Source organism: Oncorhynchus gorbuscha, linkage group LG19 (genome assembly GCF_021184085.1).
Source record: "Oncorhynchus gorbuscha isolate QuinsamMale2020 ecotype Even-year linkage group LG19, OgorEven_v1.0, whole genome shotgun sequence".
In the NCBI taxonomy this organism is placed as follows: Eukaryota; Metazoa; Chordata; class Actinopteri; order Salmoniformes; family Salmonidae; genus Oncorhynchus; species Oncorhynchus gorbuscha.
The window spans coordinates 47,337,806-47,358,963 of record NC_060191.1 but is presented as its reverse complement, the minus strand read 5'-3'; the positions used below and the strand labels follow the sequence as shown (position 1 = coordinate 47,358,963).

General features: G+C 47.8%; 1 protein-coding gene across 1 annotated transcript in view; it reads left to right on the top strand.

Annotated features, from left to right (window-relative positions):
* Window positions 1-21,158, top strand: part of LOC124004732 (protocadherin-16-like) — a 222,272-nt gene that overhangs the window by 13,019 nt on the left and 188,095 nt on the right. The window contains exon 2 of the mRNA XM_046313459.1: window positions 13,936-15,771. Coding sequence (XP_046169415.1) covers window positions 13,957-15,771 — 1,815 coding nt within the window. The 5' untranslated portion in view covers window positions 13,936-13,956. The remainder of the gene's footprint in view (window positions 1-13,935; window positions 15,772-21,158) is intronic.

Here is a 21,158-nt window from a genome sequence, read left to right as displayed (position 1 = left end):
AGGCCAGGGTGTCACATGGGTTTATTTTGTTGTATTTCGTATTGGGGTTTTGTAGTTATTGGGATTGCGGCTGAGTAGGGGTGTAGCATAGGTTTGGCTGCCTGAGTCAGGTGATTCTCGTTGTCTCTGATTGGGAACCGTATTTAGGTAGCCGGGGTTTCACTGTGTATTTCGTGGGTGATTGTTCCTGTCTCTGTGTAGTTTCACCAGATAGGCTGTTCCGTTTGTTGTTTTGTATTTGTATAGTTATTTCATGTATCGCGATTCTCTTCATTAAAGAACATGAGTAACAACCACGCTGCATTTCGGTCCGACTCTCTTTCAACAAACGAAGAACGCCGTTACAGAATCACCCACCACACATGGACCGAGTGGCGTGGTAACAGGCAGCAGGAGCAGCGAAGGGAGGACGTTATGGACAGCAGAGGTATGGAGTATACGATGTGGGAAGAAATAGACAGGTGGGCGGTCGACCCAGAGAGAGTGCCGGAGCCCGCCTGGGATTCGCTGGAGCAGTGCGAAGAGGGCTATAGGAGAATGGAGTCGAAGAGAAAGACACGGCGGCACAGAAAGAAACCTGAAAGTCACCCCCAAAAATGTATTGGGGGAGGGCTCAGGGAGAGAGTGGCAGAGTCAGGAGTCAGACCTGAGCCAACTCCCCCTGTTAATAGTGAGGAGCAGCGATCAAAGGACTTCTGGACTTGGGAGGAGATATTAGACAGAAAAGAACCCTGGGCTCAGCCTGGAGAATATCGCCGTCCCAAGGAAGAACTGGAGGCGGAAAAGGGAGAGGCGCTGGTATGAGGAGGCAGAACGGTGACGCGGATGGAAGCCTGAGAGTCAGCCCCAAAAAATTATTGGGGGGAGGCTTACAGGGAATATGGCTATGCCAGGTAGGAGACCTGCGCAAACTCCCTGTGCTTACCGGGGGGCTAGAGAGACCGGGCAGGCACTGTGTTATGCAATGGAGCGCACGGTGTTTCCAGTGCGCCTGCACGGTCCGGTCTATCCAGAGCCACCTCCACACACCAGTCCTCCGGTAGCAGCTCTCCGCACCAGGCTTCCTGTGCGTGTCCTCGATTCACTATCACCAGTGCCAGCACCACGCATCAGGCCTACAGTGCGCCCCTCGCCTCTCCTGTGCTGTCGGAGTCTCCCACCTGTTCAGCGCTATCAGAGCCTTCCTCCTCTACAGCGCTGCTGGAGTCTCCTGTCTGTTCAGCGCTATCAGAGCCTTCCTTCCCTCCTGCGCTGTCGGAGTCTCCCGCCTGTTCAGCGCTTCTAGAGCCTTCCTCCTCTACAGCGCTGCCGGAGCCTCCTGCCTGTTCGGAGCAGCCTGAGCTGCCAGTCTGCATGAAGCAGCCAGAGCTGTCAGCCTGCAAGGAGCTGCCAGTCTGCAAGGAGCTGCCAGTCTGCAAGGTGCTGCCAGCCTGCATGGATCAGTCAGAGCTGTCAGCCTGCATGGAGCAGTCAGAGCTGTCAGTCTGTATGAAGCAGCCAGAGCTGTCAGTCTGCATGAAGCAGCCAGAGCTGTCAGTCTGTATGAAGCAGCCAGAGCTGTCAGTCTGCATGAAGCAGCCAGAGCTGTCAGTCTGCAAAGAGCTGCCAGTCTGCAAGGAGCTGCCAGTCTGCAAGGAGCTGTCAGTCTGCAAGGAGGTGTCAGTCTGCAAGGAGCTGTCAGCCTGCATGAAGCAGCCAGAGCTGTCAGTCTGCAAGGAGCTGTCAGTCTGCAAGGAGCTGCCAGTCTGCAAGGAGCTGCCAGTCTGCAAGGAGCTGCCAGTCTGCAAGGTGCTGCCAGTCTGCATGGAGCAGCCAGAGCTGTCAGTCTGCATAGAGCAGCTAGATCTGCCAGTCAACCATGATCTTCTAGATCTGCCAGTCAACCAGTCTCTTCCAGATCTGCCAGTCCACCAGAATCTTCCAGATCCGCCAGCCAGCCAGGATCTACCGGAACCTACTACCTGCCTGAGCTTCATCTCAGTACTGGGCTTTCTCTCAGTACTGGGCTTTCTCTCAGTACTGGGCTTCCTCTCAGTCCCGGGCTGCCCCTCAGTCCCGGGCTGCCCCTCAGTCCCGAGCTGCCCCTCAGTCCCGAGCTTCCCCTGTCCCGAGCTGCCCCTCAGTCCCGAGCTGCCCCTCAGTCCCGAGCTGCCCCTCAGTCCCGAGCTGCACCTCAGTTCAGTGGGGTTCTGGGTGAGGACTATTAGGCCATGGTCGGCGGCAAGGGTGGATTATCCCAGGACACGAAGGGGAGGAACTATTTCATTAATGGAGTGCGGTCCACGTCCCGAGCCGGAACCGCCACCATGGACAGACGCCAACCCGAACCCTCCCTTTGGTTTTGAGGTGCGTCCGGGAGTCCGCACCATAGGGGGGGGGAGGGTTTCTTTCACGCCTTGGTCTTAGTATTTTGTGTTTTTGTTAATTCTTTGGTCAGGCCAGGGTGTGACATGGGTTTATTTTGTTGTATTTAGTATTGGGGTTTTGTAGTTATTGGGATTGCGGCTGAGTAGGGGTGTAGCATAGGTTTGGCTGCCTGAGGCGGTTCTCAATCAGAGTCAGGTGATTCTCGTTGTCTCTGATTGGGAACCGTATTTAGGTAGCCGGGGTTTCACTGTGTATTTGTAAGTCGCTCTGGATAAGAGCGTCTGCTAAATGACTTAAATGTAAATGTAAATGTAATGTGTATTTCGTGGGTGATTGTTCCTGTCTCTGTGTAGTTTCACCAGATAGGCTGTAATTAGGTTTTCACGTTCCGTTTGTTGTGTTGTATTTGTATAGTTATTTCATGTATCGCGATTCTCTTCTTTAAAGAACATGAGTAACAACCACGCTGCATTTCGGTCCGACTCTCTTTCAACAAACGAAGAACGCCGTTACAGCAGCATTGGGGGAAACAGCTAACTTCCTACAATTCTACACATTTTTTAATCGTGCAAATGTGCAATTTTATAACTAATCTCATGTTGTTTTGCACATTTTTGCCACGAGGCTGAGAGAAAATGTTGCTGTTTTAAAGCAAATCTCCTGCAATTCTACACACATTGCTATGGGGCAGAGAGAAACATATGCAGTTTTAAAGCTAATCTCATGCTATTCTAGAGAGAAATCCAGACCAGTTTACTTGGTATGAATGGCACTAAAAGCATAATCCAGATTGTATTTATGCAGGAAAATAAAACTAAGGCATGTGATATATCAGAAATTGTGTAATAGAATCATTGTAAACCTAAAATGTTCTCTTATTAGGGAAGTCGGTTAAGAACAACATCTTAATTACAAGGATGGCCAAGGAACAGTGGGTTGCCTGCCTTGTTCAGGGGCAGAAGAACAGATTTGTACCTTGTCAGCTCGGGGATTCAATCTAGCAACCTTTCGGTTACTGGCCCAGCGCACTAACCACTAAGCTACCTGCCGCCCCATATAATCATAGATACAGTTTATACTGTACTGTATAACTAGCCTAAGATATATGTAAACAGACCATAAATGTATAAATGTTTTTTTTTTTTGGAAAGATGAAAGTGCTATTACATGATGCAATATCAGTAGCCTACTTGTCACATTTACAACTTTTCTAAATCCTATAATCTACTACTGATTTCAGACAGTGTTAGGCTGTGGATTGACTACATTGTTTAAATGTTATGTTGGCATATTATCAGATAATAAAAAATGTATGGAATCATTCCTCTGGCTAGCTTGCTAAATAACATACAGTGCAGATAAATTCTTCAAATTAATTATTTTACACAATATCTTATCGCTGCACTGGCAAACCTGGATGACCATCTCCCGGACCGGCTAACCTTTATCCCACCATAAGGTTAAAGTCCATTCTAGTATTCTAATTCCTAATTAATTCTATGGGGGCGATCTCCAGGGGGTCGCCCCAATTCGTTTTGTTTTTATTGGGGGGGCTGTGTGGTGTGGTAGCTCGTTATATCTAAAAAGCAGAGGGCTCACCTTTATAAAAAAAGAGGACTCATCGTTATATCTGTGCCATTGAGTGCTATCAGCGCCATTGAGGCAGTAACCAATAGGAATCTCACCCGGTTGACTACTTTGACTACTTTAAAATGACAGAAGCATGGTTGAAGCCCTCAATGACGCTGACCATGCTAAACTTTGACCATGCTTCCCTAAATGAGGAGACAGCATCCTAAAAGGACCTACCCTAACTTGGCATTTAAATCCATGCATCCCCTAAACAGAAAAATTCTCAATAACAGCGATTAACACATTTGAAAGGAAATAGTATGAAACTCGTTTTACATAATAATGTACAGCAATTAGAAAGTTACTAGAAACAATGACATACTATGCATAAACACTAGCATTTACAATGTGTTACTTCCGGCGCTGACAGGCCTCCAGTGCGCCTCACCTGTTCAGCGCAGCCAGAGCCTTTCTCCTCTCCTGCGCTGCCGGAGTCTCCTGTCTGTCCAGCGCCGCCAGGGCTCCCAGTCGGCCCAGCGCGTCCAGTGCGCCTCGCCTGTTTAGCGCAGCCAGAGCTTTTCTCCTCTCCTGCGCTGTTGGAGTCTCCCGCCTGTTTAGCGCAGCCAGAGTCTTTCTCCTCTCCTGCGCTGCCGGAGTCTCCTGTCTGTCCAGCGCCGCCAGTGCTCCCAGTCTGCCCAGCTCCGCCAGTGCTCCCAGTCTGCCCAGCTCCGCCAGTGCTCCCAGTCTGCCCAGTGCTCCCAGTCTGCACAGTGCTCCCAGTCGGCCCAGCGTCACCAGTCTGCCAGGATCCGCCAGAAGTGCCAGTCTGCCAGGATCCGCCAGAAGTGCCAGTCTGCCAAGATCTTCTAGATCGGCCAGACAACCTGAATCATACAGTTCCACCAGCCAGCCAGGATTTACCGGAGCCTACTACCTGCCTGAGCTTCCTCTCAGTACTGAGCTTCCTCTCAGTAGTAGGCTTCCTCTCTGTACTGGGCTGCCTCTCAGTACCGGGCTTCCCCTCAGTACCGGGCTGCTTCGGTCTGCTTCGGTCCCGGGCTGCCCCTCTGTCCCGGGCTGCCCCTCTGTCCCGGGCTGCCCCTCTGTCCTGAGATGCCCCTCTGTCCTGAGATGCCCCTCTGTCCTGAGATGCCCCTCTGTCCCGAGCTGCCCCTCTGTCCCGAGCTGCCCCTCTGTCCCGAGCTGCCCCTCTGCCCCGAGCTGCCCCTCTGTCCCGAGCTGCCCCTCTGTCCTGAGTTGCCCCTCTGTCCTGAGTTGCCCCTCTGTCCTGAGCTGCCCCTCTGTCCTGAGCTGCCCCTCTGTCCTGAGCTGCCCCTCTGTCCTGAGCTGCCCCTCTGTCCCGAGCTGCCCCTCGGTCCCGAGCTGCCCCTCAGTTATGTGGGGATCAGGGTGAGGACTATTAGGCCATGGTCGGCGGAGAAGGTGGATTATCCCAGGACGCGAAGGGGAGGAACTAGGACATTTATGGAGTGGGGTGCCAGAACCGCCACCATGGACAGACGCCCACCCGGACCCTCCCTATGCTCTTGAGGTGCGTCCCGGAGTCCGCACCTTAGGGGGGGGTTCTGTCACACATTGGTCATTGTATCTTGTGTTTTTGTTATATGTTTGGGTAGGCCAGGGTGTGACATGGGTTTATATGTTGTATTTCGTATTGGGGTTTGTACTAATTGGGATTGTGTATGATTAGGGGTGTGTCTAGTTAGGCTTGGCTGCCTGAGGCGATTCTCAATTGGAGTCAGCTGTTTCTCGTTGTCTCGGATTGGGAACCGTATTTAGGTAGCCTGAGTGCGCGTTGTATTTTGTGGGTGATTGTACCTGTCTCTGTGTTTGTCACCAGATAGGCTGTAATTAGTTCACGTTCCGTTTGTTGTTTTCTTGTTCAGTTATTTCATGTACCGTATTTATCTTCATTAAAGTCATGAGTAACCTACACGCTGCATTTCGGTCTGACTCTCTTCATACAACAGACGAACGAGTTACAGTTAAACAGCCACCACTAACATTGAGTGGCTGCTGCCAACACACCGACTCAACTCCAGCCACTTTAATAATGGGAATTGATGTAAAATATATCACTAGCCACTTTAAACAATGCTACTTAATATAATGTTTAGATACCCTACATTATTCATCTCATATGTCTAGGTATATACTGTACTCTATATCATCTACTGCATCTTTATGTAATACATGTATCACTAGCCACTTTAACTATGCCACTTTGTTTACATACTCATCTCATATGTATATACTGTACTCAATACCATCTACTGCATCTTGCCTATGCCGCTCTGTACCATCACTCATTCATATATCTTTATGTACATATTCTTTATCCCTTTACACTTGTGTGTATAAGGTAGTAGTTTTGGAATTGTTAGTTAGATTACTCGTTGGTTATTACACTATTGTCGGAACTAGAAGCACAAGCATTTCGCTACACTCACACTAACATCTGCTAACCATGTGTATGTGACAAATAACATTTGATTTGATTTAAACTATGAAAACACACCGAAACCGGAGAAACCAACTAACGAGAGTGCTGCAACCTTTATCAGGGCTCAACCTAAAGCTGTGAACATGCCGGCGCGCGCTCACCTAGGAAACCAGTTCAGCAACCATGGTGAGTAGACTTAGAGAAGTTGGCTGTACCAAACAAAATAAATACAAACGCTAAACATTTCTAAATAAATTAAATGGTAACCAGATTCTGGCTATTGTGTTTTTATATAATACAAAGCATAATGTTTGAAGGAATATCAGGTTAGGAAATGTTTGTAGGTTACTACAAGATCAGGCCATTTGTGTGGGGAGAAATGGTGGAAAATGTTCCCAAGTGGCGATAGCTCTCAGGCACACATTTGTGAGACGCAGAGTAGGTGAACGGATGATCTCCGCATGTGTGGTTCCCACCATGAACTATTGAGGAGGTGTGTTGGCGTCGGGGTGCTTTGCTGGTGACACAGTTGGTGATTTATTTAGAATTCAAGGCACACTTAACCAGCATGGCTACCACAGAATTCTTCAGCGATATGCCATCCCATCTGGTTTGCGCTTAGTGGAATTATATATATTTTTTCAACAGGACAATGACCCAACACATCTCCAGGCCGTGTAAGGTCTATTCGACCAAGAAGAAGAGTGATGGAGTGCTGCATTAGATGACCTGGCATCCACAATCACCTGACCTCAACCCAATTGAGATGGTTTGGGATGAATTGGACCGCAGAGTGAAGGAAAAGCAGCCAACACGTGCTCAGCATATGTGGGAAATCCTTCAAGACTTTTGGAAAAGCATTCCTCATGCAGCTGGTTGAGAGAATGCCAAGAGTGTGCAAATCGGTCATCAAGGCAAAGGGTGGCTACATTGAAGAATCTCAAATATAAAATATATTTCGATTTGTTTAACACTTTTTTGGCTACGACATGATTACATATGTGTTATTTCATAGTGTTGACGTCTTCACTATTAGTCTACAATGTAGACTATAGTACAAATAAAGAAAAACCCTTGAATGAGTAGGTGTCCAAACTTGTACTGTACTGTCTACTAAGACCCAGAGACAATGGCAAACCAAGAACCAGAAAAGTTCAGCTCTGTTAGGGAGAGAAACAGTATGCGTTGGCACCCTATTCCTTACATAGTACACTACATTTGACCAGAACCCTATGCACTATTTTGGGAATATGTTTGGTTCAGTGGCGATTTTTGCATTTAAATCTTAGTGGAGCAAACTCTTTAAAAAAATGTATGCCAGAAAAGCTACTACACAACACACAATACATGAATTGCACTATAACAGTGACAAATGGTGTCCACAAACTGTTAGGGCCTACACAAGCCACTACCCAACAATACATTAATTGCACGGTGACAAACAGTTTCCCACGAACCGTTTCTTCATTATTTACCCTTCACTTGACAAGGATTTAAAGGGATTTGCCAGTATATTGTTGACTTGAGATTCTTGATAATGACTGTTAGCTTTGACTGCTAGACTTTGAAAGTATGATGTTGACATGATCAGTACAATAAAAAACATGAGTTGGCACACAGTCACAGTCACAAGTATTTTAAGTAGAGGTGCTGACTAAATGCGAATGAACTATAAATTATAAAAATTATGAGAGTCGCACACTCTATATATAAACTCAGTAATATATTTGGGGTAAATCACCAGTGTTTCGGCGTCACTGTGCCTTCATCACTGTACCTTCATCACTGTGCCTTCATCACTGTGCCTTCATCATTGTGTCTTCATCACTGTACCTTCATCACTGTACCTTCATCACTGTGCCTTCATCACTGTACCTTCATCACTGTGTCTTCATCCCTGTGTCTTCATCACTGTGTCTTCATCACTGTGCCTTCATCACTGTGTCTTTATCACTGTGCCTTCATCACTGTGTCCTCATCCCTGTGTCTTCATCTCTGTGTCGTCATCACTGTGTCTTCATCACTGTGTCTTCATCACTGTGCCTTCATCACTGTGTCTTCATCACTGTGTCTTCATCACTGTACATTCATCACTGTACCTTCATCACTGTGCCTTCATCACAGTGCTTTCATCACTGTACCTTCATCACTATGCCTTCATCACTGTGCCTTCTGACATGATCAGTCCAATCAAGCTACAGGAAGATATAATGTGATTTGGCGTAATTTTATCTGTGACCAATGACCTTGAGCCTTCTTGGATGGGCACATCTTATGTAACTCTATGGCAGCACCCAGGGGGCTTGAATTTTCGAGCTCTACCCTGTGCTCTACTGCGGTGACGTAGTGTCCCATGAGTGACAGAACACTGAGCCAATCACGAAGCAGCTAGAGAACATTACCAACACCTACGCTCCGCTGCTACACCACCACAGAAAGCACTGAGCTGAGCACTGAGGCTGAAACACCTTAATTTTGGAGCTGCCTTACTTGTTTTTAGCTAAACATGTTGGTCTCAAAACAGTTGGGACTCTGCCCCACCTGCCCTGAATGATGGGTTGCCACTGGTATGGTCAAAGGTAGGGCACCGTATAGGGAATATGGTACTAATATGCAGCCAGGACCTGTTGACACACTTGGCTCAGTGTAGGGGATTTAAAGGGACCTGGGTTCAAATAAGCCTGACCATGTAGAACTTTAAACAAACTTAAACACAGTAAAGTATCAGCATTAGTCGGGTTTTAGGGCAAAGTTTGCACACACACTAATGCTATTAGACATGATATGAGTATTGAGTCAATGTTTTGTTAAATTGATGTGTTTGAATGGATGTACTTTATAATGTATTTGTCTTAGGTTGTGTCCCAAATGGAAACAAACGGTACCTTGTTTCCTACATAGTGCACTACTACTGACCAGGGCCTGTGCACTATATAGGGAATAGGGTGCTACTTGGGACACAACCTTAGTGATAAAGATGAAAGGGGGACACTTTTAATTCTGTCTCTGTGCGCTTTGCTTGCCAACCTCTGTATTAGACCATCAACATCTTTATTACTGAACTCTGAAGTCCTGTGTTGCCAGACAGACTTCTCGTTTCCCAAGGCTCAGGCCTGTATTTGTTCTCTTCCCTAAGGCTCCCAGCTGGCACTTAACTGGCCTGTATTCAGGATTCCCCTTTGGCATGTTCCAAAGCCCCTGGCAGCAGCACAGCTATGTCGTCCCCCTTATGCTTTCTCCCTCTGCTCCAGACTACAGGGAGGGAGAAACATCTTTGATCAGCTAGGTAGCTCTCTGTTTGTCCAGCAGCTAGTAGAACCCAAACCCCCCAATCCCTGCCGGTCAGCCAGTCAGCTAGTCAGCCAGTCAGCCAGTGGGGGAAACCATACGTGTTATATGTAATAGAGCATTTAGTACAAGAATAAGGAACTTTGTTCGAGCTATAAAGCCATAGTACTATGCTGAGTTAGTGTGTCGTTTGTGACTTTATGTTGGGCTTAATCTGGCATCATACAGTTAGAGCTATAGTAGAGCTGTAGGACCCAGGCTGGTGGCTGGGCCTGCTAGATCTATTAGGCTGCAGCAGAGTGGTCCTCCAGCTGCAACACACACACACACACACACACACACACACACACACACACACACACACACACACACACACACACACACACACACACACACACACACACACACACACACACACACACACACACACACACACGCGCACACGCACACACACGCGCACACACACACGCGCGCACACACACACACACACACACACACACACACACACACACACACACACACACACACACACACACACACACACACACACACACACACACACACACACACACACACACACACACACACACACACACACACACACACACACACACACACACACACACACACACACACACACACACACACACACACACGACTAGACCAAGACCAGTGTCTGCATTATTTCTGCTGTGGCATTCGAAACAAAGATTCCTGCCTCCTTGAAAAGTCATCCTTTTTTCCTTTGAAAAAACACCTTGAAGTCCTGCCTCAGCATGGCTATAAAGTAAATCATTATTGCTCGAAAGTACTTCCATGTTGGCAGCGCAATGGAAACCTCTGTGGACTTAAATTGTACCTAATATATGGAGCTACCACAGACTTTGCCATTAGTGGATAATTAGTAGTGAAAGCTTTTAAAATCCTGGCCAACTACAGTATAAACCATTGAGATTAGGTCTCTGGTCAAACATAGTGCACTATGTAGGGAATAGGGTGCCATTTGGGATGGATCATAGGCACCAGATACAGTGAACGGATGCTTGTTGTAAACTGCTTCACTGTCTTAGAAGGCACTCAACTAGATGAATTTACAAGCCATGCATAGATAAAGACATGTAAAGAAAAGGGTTCAGCATGTCAAATTCAATATTTTAACCACAGTAAGAGTGAAATTAACAGCAGGCTACAACATAACTCTGCTGTCTACATATAAAAGTTGTCACTTAAGAATGCCCTGACTGTCGGTTTTCACCACAGAACTAGAATGAGTTCTGTTTTTATTTCACTCCAATTCCATGGTCTTCCACAGTTTGTACTGTGTTATTGAATGACGGCTCACAATCATGACTGACTGAAATTAGCCTTGGAATCCCATCTGGTGGAGGCAGGCTTCCAGCACCCATGATTAGAGCCAAGCCAGGAGAGGAGAGAGGAGAGAGGAGATGAGAGGAGATGAGAGGAGAAGAGAGAGGAGAGAGGGGAGAGGAGAGAGGAGAGAAAAGAGAGGAGAGAGGAGAGAGAGGAGATGAGAGGAGGAGAGAGGAGAGAGGAGAGAGAGAGAGGAGGAGAGAGAGAGGAGAGAGGAGGAGATGAGAGGAGGAGAGAGGAGAGAAGAGAGAGAGAGAGGAGAGAGGAGAAGAGAGGAGAAGAGAGGAGACGAGAGGAGAGAAGAGAGAGGAGAGAGGAGATGAGAGGAGGAGACACACATGTAGCACTGTACAGTCTGAAGCGAGGATATTTCCCTGAATGGTGCAGTACTGCCACTAGGGGGAGTCTGGTAGGCCTCTAGAATATTCTCCTAAAGTAAAAAACATAATTCCCCAACATGTAATAAAACTTCTGTTTTCATGGTCAGAGTTGTCTAGGAGAACATTAAAGTTGATTTCTTTTCACAGGACAAAATAAATGAGTTATGAATAGGATTGAATTCAACAGAACCACTGACAACTGGAAATAAAACAAACGGATCTCCTCTTGTTATGAGAGACAGACAATAATTACTTGTTTGCCAGAGACACATTTAGTGGTTTTGGACTATTCAGCAGACGGTGACAGTCAGCTCATTCAGACATCCCACAATGCTTCATAGGGTCTCACAACAAATTACAAGTCATCAACAGTTGGGAGATACCCTGCCAAAACTGGGTTATCTATAATGTGAAACAGTTTTATCATCCCAATTAGCACCCTATTCTGTATATGGGCCCATAGGGCTCTGGTCGAAAGTAGTGCACTAGGTAGGGAATAGGGTGCCATTTGGGACACCGAGTGTGTAATTGCTCCATTTCATAGTATCTCTTCTTCAGTGTTTTAGAAATCATCGTTTTGTGTGGCAATCCATATCATCCTCATTCTCACTGTTACACTTTGTGGTTGTTCAAATGTAGTGCTCTCTTGGCTGTTATGTCTTAAATAATCGGAGAACTACAGAGAGAGTCAGGACATATTGTTAAGGATGTCCCCCTGAACAGTTCACTGTGCTATCAAAAGGTATTTCTGGCCCTTAGACAGAGCTCTGTTATGTATACATTAGAATGTATCTGACCATTTTCCACAATTTCTAACTTCCACTTTTCCACCTTTTATGTCAAGAAATGCTCAGCTCAGAAACAGAGATTTGGCCCCTTTTTACCTTCCATGCACTTTATTGAACAATATTTATTTAAAGTGTTCTTTGTTTTTATTCCATACAGAGCCACCATGGAGTCTTGTAAAAGGTTAGACCCATCACAGAGACTAAGGCAAAAGCAGAAATGTGCTCTCAATATCCACCAAATTTATGGACTCAGAATCACTTGTGAGTAATGAAATATAGGTTACAGGAGCCAAGAAGACACTTTCACTTCTGACATAATTACCTGATTTGCCAAAGGTGTAATTTATGAAAGGCAGCTGACCGACATTTCAGGAGTTTCATGAACCATTTTAAGGGCATATATCACAGGGAAATGGCAGGAGGTTTACGCCTCTCAAAACAAGTGGATAAAGTAGAGTGTTTTTCTCTCTGATGCTATAACACAGCTTTACTTTTCTGGGCTCTGGTTTACTCTCCACACATTGACCAGGAAGGACATTCCTCAAGTTAACATCCCAATGGAAATATGGGCTCAGGGAGACCTCAATACTGTAAAGAGCTTTTCATACACGGTCCCTCTATAAGAGCTCACACTCAGTCTGTCTGTGAGTACTCATCTGCAGTCTCGTAAATCTCCCTTGTTTCATACATGCAAGCACATACCCTGGTCCTAGATATGCATGTGCTTTAGAGAACTGTCTAAATACATATACACACGCACGCACGCACACACACACACACTCACACACACGCGTGCACGCACGCGCGCACGCACGCACGCACGCACGCACGCACGCACACACACACACACACACACACACACACACACACACACACACACACACACACACACACACACACACACACACACACACACAGTAGCTCTATAGTGTAGGGTTACAGACCAGAGAGCCTGGCTGCATTTGGACCTCTCTGATTAGAACTGAATGTTGAGACCATTTGTGGTTCTGACGTACGCCTGCGGGAGATCTGGGTTCAAATACTATTTCAAATCATTTCAAATAAATGATCTTCACTTGAATGAGCTTGCCTGTCCTACTGAAAATAGAATTGTACCAGAACTTCTAACCATGCCCACCTGCCATTCAAGGCAGGCTAGAGCAAACACTCAAAGTATTTGAAAGATTTCAACCCAGGTGGTCTTTTCTGTGGTCTGGACTGTTATCTAGTAAAGAGAGGGTTCTCTGTTTTGCCAAAGGAACTTATTAGGTGACTGGAGGGAGGGGATGGAAATGACGTGATGCAAGGGATCTATTATATGCACTGGTTGGGACCCCTGCCTGTAAAGCACATGGAAAAACTAACCTTAAAGCATTTTCCTTCATTCAGTCCTTCAAATGGACTGAAAAAGCTTGTCCCCTCTCTTTGTTATGCCAATAAAAAGCACTCCGCTTTTGTTGCTGTATCAGGTCATAAGAGGAGCCAGGAATGTTTCCTGATTACATGACCTGACAAACAAGACAAACAGCCGAGAGGTTTTCTTGGGCTTACTCCCAAAGGGCACCTTGACTCTGGCACCTTGACTCTGGTTAAAAGAATTGGACTGTGTAGGGAACATGGTGCCAAATGGGACGCACACATTGTCAGGAAGTAACGATCAGTACACTACACTAACATTTATCCCACCTCTCTGTGTCCCTCTCAGGTTTAGGAAGAACCCTTCAGAATGAAGACCGAGGCCAAGGGTTTGGGGCGGTCTGTGTCGAGGTCGCTGCAGGATGAGGGCCGGTGGAGCCGAGGGGTCCTGCTGCTGGCCTACATCGTCCTGGAGCTGATCACCGTCCACTCCTCCACCGTCCTGGGGAACCTGGAGCTCCAGCTGGACGAGGAACAGCCAGCCGGGACCATCGTAGGGGACATCAGCGCTGGGTTACCTCCTGGTGTCACCGCAAATCTTTACTTCATTTCAGACCACGAGGGCACCGGGGTGGGGAGTGACCTGGACATAGATGAGAGCACGGGCATCATCAAGACAGCCAAGGTGTTGGACCATGAGCTGAGGGATCGATACAACTTCATTGCAGTGACTATGACGGGTGTGACCGTTGAAGTGACCATCACAGTGAATGATATCAATGACCATGCTCCTACATTCCCCCGGAGGAGAGCGGCGTTCAAAATCCCGGAGATGACAGCGGTGGGAACCAGGTTCCCCCTAGAGCCGGCGGTGGATGGGGACAAAGGCCAACTGACTACCCAGGGATACCTCATTAAAGATGGGAACCCCGGCCAGGCTTTCCTCCTGGAGACCCGGAGAGGATCCAACCAGGTTCTCTATCTGGACCTGGTGGTCAACACTCTTCTGGACAGCGAGACCAGACCGTCTTATACACTATCCTTGGAGGCGTTCGATGGAGGCTCCCCTAAGAGGACTGGTCAGATGGTGCTAGATGTGACGGTTCAGGATATCAACGACAACGCTCCAGTCTTCAACCAGAGTCGCTACCACGCCATTATCTCAGAGAATCTGCAGCCGGGTAGCAACATTCTCCAAGTCTTTGCCTCTGACATCGACCAGGGAGACAACGGTCTGGTTCTGTACGAGATCAACCGCAGGCAGAGCGACCCGGAGAGCTACTTCGTCATCGACTCTCATACCGGTGTCATCACGCTCAACAAGCCTCTGGACTTTGAGATGCGGAGGGTCCACGAGCTTGTGGTCCAGGCGAGGGATAACGCCACGCAGCCCGAGGTTACCAACGCCTTCGTCACAATCCACGTCCGGGATTACAATGACAACCAGCCCACCATGACCATCATCTTCCTCAGCGAAGACGGCTCCCCACAGATCTCCGAGGGTGCCCAGCCTGGCCAGTATGTCGCCCGCATCTCCGTCACCGACCCAGACTACGGAGAATACGCCAATGTCAATGTCTCCTTGGAAGGAGGGGACGGGAAGTTTGCCCTGACCACCAAAGACAACATAATCTACCTGATGTGTGTGGACCAGATCCTAGACCGAGAGGAGAGGGACACATACGAACTCAGGGTGATGGCTACAGACGCAGGCACCCCTCCTCTCAGGGCTGAGTCCTCCTTTACGATACAAGTCACTGACGTCAATGACAACCCTCCTCTGTTTGATCAGCAGCAGTACAGACAGGTCATACCTGAGGTGGTGTTCCCAGGGAGCTTCGTGTTGCAGGTCACGGCTAGAGACAAAGACCAGGGGCCCAATGGAGACATCACATACAGCCTCCTGCAGGATGGCAAGGCCGGCCAGGATGAGAACCAGGCCCAGTGGTTCACCATAGACCCAGTAACAGGGATCATCACCACACTCTCCCAGCTGGATTACGAGTCGCAGCCCAGGCCGAATGTGACAGTGGTGGCTACAGACAGAGGGAGGCCTTCCCTGTCCTCCACAGCTCTGGTCCATGTGGTGCTGCAGGATATTAATGACAACGAACCTGTGTTCGGTACCAACTTCTACAATGTATCGATCAAGGAGAACACGGCCGCTGGGACCTGCATCCTAGAGGTAGGACATTGTCTATTCAGTTCTTCTAGTCAACCTGTCGACAGGTGAATCTCGCATTAGAGAGTTTCAACAATTTTAGTTGCTTCTACTACAAGTCTTGAAAACCTTATCTGCTGCATTTTGTTCATGTGAAGTCAGATATCTGTAACTTGTATGTATGCAAGCTGCTAGGTTTTTGGTATACGAACTGGGAATTACCAAATGTCAAATGAAGACTACATTTGAAAGACAACTACCATTGGGGGTTGATGGGGTCTGAAGTTCTGAAATCATTTTGAAGGGATATGGAGAGACCGTTACCTAGAGGAGAAATACAGTGCATTCGGGAAGTATTCAGACCACTTCCCCATTTCCATATTGAGTTAAGTTACAGCCTTATCCTAAAAATGTATTTAAAAATATGTTCCTCACCAATCTACACACAATACCCCATAATGACAAAGTGAAAGCAGGTTTTTGAATTTTTTTTGCAGATGTGTTAAAAATAAAAACAGAAATACCTTATTTACATAACTATTCAGACCCTTTGCTATGAGACGCGAAATTGAGCTCAGATGCGTCCTGTTTCCATTGATCATCCTTGAGATATTTCTACAACGTGATTGGATTCCACCTGTGGTAAATTCAATTGATTGGACAGGATTTGGAAATGCACACACCTGTCCATATCAGGTCCCACTTTTGACAGTGCATGTCAGAGCAAAAACCAAGCCATGAGGTTGAAGGAATTTAGAGCTCCGAGACAGGATTGTGTCGAGGCACAGATCTGGGGAAGGATACCAAAACATTTCTGCAGAATTGAAGGTGCCCAAGAACACGAAGACTATTCCTAGAGATGGCCGCCCGGCCAAACTAAGCAATCGGGGGAGAAGGGCCTTGGTCAGGGAGGTGACCAAGACCCGATGGTCACTCTGACAGAGCTCCAGAGTTCCTCTGTGGAGATGGGAGAACCTTCCAGAAGGACATCTCTGCAGCACTCCACCAATCAGGCCTTTATAGTAGAGTGGCCAGAAGGAAGCCATTCCTCAATAAAAGGTGTTTGCCAGAAGGCACCTAAAGGACACAGACCATGAGAAACAAGATTCTCTGGTCTGATGATACCAAGATTGAACTCTTTGGGCTGAATGCCAAGGGGAAACTTGGCACCTTCCCTATGGTGAAGCATGGTGTTGGCAGCATCATGCTGTGGGGATGTTTTTCAGCGACAGGGACTGGGAGACTAGTCAGGATCGAGGGAAAGACGAACGGAGCAAAGTACAGAGAGATCCTTGAAGAAATCCAGCTCCAGAGCACTCAAGACCTCAGGCTGGGGCGAAGGTTCACCCCCCAACAGGACAACGACCCTAAAGAGACAGCCAAGAAGTCTTTGAATGTCTTTGAGTGGCCTAGCCAGAGCCCAGACTTGATCCCGATCGAATATCTCTGGAGAGACCTCAAAATAGCTGTGCAGCAACATTCCCCATCCAACCTGACAGAGCTTGAGAGGATCTGTAGAGAAGAATGAGAGAAACTCCCCAAATACAGGTGTGTGTCACGCCTTGGTCATTGTATTTTGTGTTTTTGTTATATGTTTGGGTAGGCCAGGGTGTGACATGGGTTTATATGTTGTGTTTCGTATTGGGGTTTGTATTATTTGGGATTGCGGCTGATTAGGCGTGTGGTATAGGTTTGGCTGCTTGAGACGATTCTCAATTAGAGTCAGGTGCTTATCGTTGTCTCCGATTGGGAACCGTATTTAGGCAGCCTCAGTTTCGCTTTGTATTTTGTGGGTGTTTGTTCCTGTCTTTGTGTAGTATTCACCAAATAGGCTGTAATTAGTTTCACGTTTCGTTTGTTGTTTTCGTATTTCAGTTATTTCATGTACCGTCATATCTTTCATTAAAGTCATGAGTAACCTACACGCTGCGCTTCGGTCCGACTCTCTTTTTCAACAGACGAACGCCGTTACAGTGTGCCAAGCTTGTTGCGTCATACCCAAGATGACGCAAGACTGTAATCACTGCCAAAGGTGCTTCAACAAAGTATTGAGTAAAGGGTCTGAATACTTATGTAAATGTGATATATATTTTTTTAATTTGCAAAAAATTCTAAAAACTTGGGGGTTAGTGTGTGTAGATGTAAAAAAAAACATCAATTTTAGAAAAAGGCTATAACCTAACAAAATGTGTCAAGGGTTCTGAATACTTTCCGAATGCATTGTACTACACAGATGGAAAAGGGATATGTTGGATTTTTCTGCTGTATTGTCAGGCATTAAGTGTTATTTTAATGTTCAAGCTGTTTAGATTGGATTGTAGAGGATAAGAGAGTTTAGAGTGGAGAATGAAGTGAGGGGGTTTAGGTTGGAGAAAGGCTAAGGATGTGTTCCAAATAGCACCCCATTCCCTATTTATCGTGCACTACATATAGTGCCCTACATAGGTAATAGGGTGCCATTTGGGACACAGACCTAAGTGAGGCGTTTACCTGGTGTCTGAAGAGCTGGAGGATCTCTTCTCTTCTGGCTGTCCTCTCCTTCACCTCTCCAAGGTTTCCAAGGTAACTGGGACAGTGCAAAGCCCCTCTGACAGCTGAAGACAAAAGAGGCTTCCACTTTATTTACCTAATTCAGCTGTAGGAGGATATGGTGGGGCTTTATCTGACAAAAAGACATGTCACACCTCAACAAAAGACACCTTAAGCAAAAATGGGTATGGTAGACAAAAAAAGAAGCAAACCATTGACAAACCACAGGCCCGCTAAATTCGCTACAGGGCCTCCTGGCCAGATCCCGCTGCGGTGTCAAAACCGGAATTATGCCTCATTAAGAGATATCGTTTTCCTAGGTTGTTGTTGTGTCAGTTATGAGAAAAAGACCATTCGTTTTTTTTTCTTCTGCTTTTTATCAGTCGCTGTTTCTTCCAAACTTCCAAGCTGCTGCTGCCGCTGCAATCAGACCCTGTAACATACAGGAGTGCTGGGGGAAAGAGGGAACTGTTTCTAGAGACTAGTATTACAATTAGAGTTTCATTTCATTCCTGTTTCACTATCATCTGTGTGACTGAGATGGGGATGGGGCCATAGTTTGGATGAGTTGGGGTTGGGTTTAGGGGAGAGGGGTTGGGATGGGGCTGAGACGGCCATAGTTTGGATGAGTTGGGGTTGGGTTTAGGGGAGAGCGGTTGGGGATTGGGCTGAGACGGCCATAGTTTGGATGAGTTGGGGTTGGGTTTGGGGGAGAGGGGTTGGGGATGGGGCTGAGACGGCCAGGGTTTGGATGAGTTGGGGTTGGGTTTAGGGGAGAGGGGTTGGGGATGGGGATGGGGCTGAGACGGCCATAGTTTGGATGAGTTGGGGTTGGGTTTAGGGGAGAGGGGATGGGGATGGGGCTGAGACGGCCAGGGTTTGGATGAGTTGGGGTTGGGTTTAGGGAGAGGGGTTGGGGATGGGGCTGAGACGGCCATAGTTTGGATGAGTTGGGGTTGGGTTTAGGGGAGAGGGGTTGGGGATGGGGCTGAGACGGCCATAGTTTGGATGAGTTGGGGTTGGGTTTAGGGAGAGGGGTTGGGGATGGGGCTGAGACGGCCATAGTTTGGATGAGTTGGGTTTAGGGGAGAGGGGTTGGGGATGGGGATGGGGCTGAGATGGCCATAGTTTGGATGAGTTGGGGTTGGGTTTAGGGGAGAGGGGATGGGGCTGAGACGGCCAGGGTTTGGATGAGTTGGGGTTGGGTTTAGGGGAGAGGGGTTGGGGATGGGGCTGAGACGGCCAGGGTTTGGATGAGTTGGGGTTGGGTTTAGGGGAGAGGGGTTGGGGATGGGGCTGAGACGGCCATAGTTTGGATGAGTTGGGGTTGGGTTTAGGGGAGAGGGGTTGGGGATGGGGCTGAGACGGCCAGGGTTTGGAAGCTCTCCGCTGGGCTAACAGAGGGCTGTGCAGATGGGATCTTGGACCAGTGACTGCCCCAGGGAGAGGGAAGGGTGAGGGGGAGAGGGAGTAAGATTTGTAGGGGAGAGGGGGAGAGGGAGGCAGGGAAGTGTGGGAGAGAGGGAAATAGAGGGAGAGAGGGGGATAGATGTAGGCAGGGAAATCTGGCAGTGAGGAACTAGAGGGAGATAGATGGGGCAGGGAAGATGGAGGCAGGGAAGAGGGGATGAGGCAGGGAAATGTGGGAACTAGAGGGAGAGAGGGGATGGAGATGGAGGCTAGGGGAAATAGATGGGAGGGAAATGAGGAACTAGAGGGAGAGAGGGAATAGATGGAGGCAGGGAAATGTGGGAGTAGGGAACTAGAGGGAGAGAGGGGATAGAAGGAGGCAGGGAAATGTGTGAGTGGGAAATAGAGGGAGAGGGGGGGATAGATGGAGGCAGGGAAATGTGGGAGAGAGGGAACGAGAGGAAGAGAGGGGGATAGGGGGAGGCCCGGTGATTTACTTGGGCAGGAGCTCACAGAGTCTGAATACCGGCACCTCACATTTTCAACTGCTTGAGCTCCTGTTCCTCTTATAGAATATTAGCTCAAAAGTACTGTGGAGCTCCTGCACCTAAATATAAACAGTACCGACACCTGTTTCAGTCCAACTCAAGCACTGGGGATTGAAGCTGAGACAGAGGCAGTGGTTGTATGAGAGGTATATCTCTCAATTATACATCTGTTGCCAGTAAGGATGAATACAGATACAGATATTGGTTATGGTTAAGAATATTTATGATGCCAAGCACTTCTATGTTATTCTATCATATGTTCCTTTACGTGTTGTTGAGCAGACTGTCTCCTGCTGTCTAGTGCCTCTCTCTGACTGCATCCCAACCTACATAGCGTACTACCATATATAGGCACCTGGCCAAAATTAGTACGCTATGTAGATGATAGGGTGCCATTTGGGATGCAGTTTCAGTCTCTAACAAATCTCATCCCCCTACTACCCCATCACCCAACTCCCCCTCACACACCCACACCTCGCCAAAGCAAACTGCCACTACCTGTCTGTAGACTACACCGCCCTCTGGGTAGGATGTATACCGCTCGGCCCTCTGGGTAGGAAATGCTCCATAAGCAGCCTCCAGGCTCCCAGCATGTAACACTTCTTCAAAGCCAGCCACTCTCTGCCCTGTCTGCATGTCTGCATGTGTGTGCGCGTGTGTGTGTGTGTGTCTGTGTGTGTGTGTGGGGCCTCCCTGGCCTGTCTTAGTCCTGCTTGGCGGCTGTGGAAGTGTACTTGGCGTGCCATGTGATGCCAGACGGCTTGGCTCTGGGTGTGTGTCTGTGTGTGTATTCAGGGTGCCAGCAGCTCCACATCCCAGCTCCACATCTGACGACCGACCGACTGCCTTTTCTCCCCGTGCAAGTAATTCCCACTGCCCATTTTCCCACACACTCAATACTGTCCAACAGCCATTACAATAGGG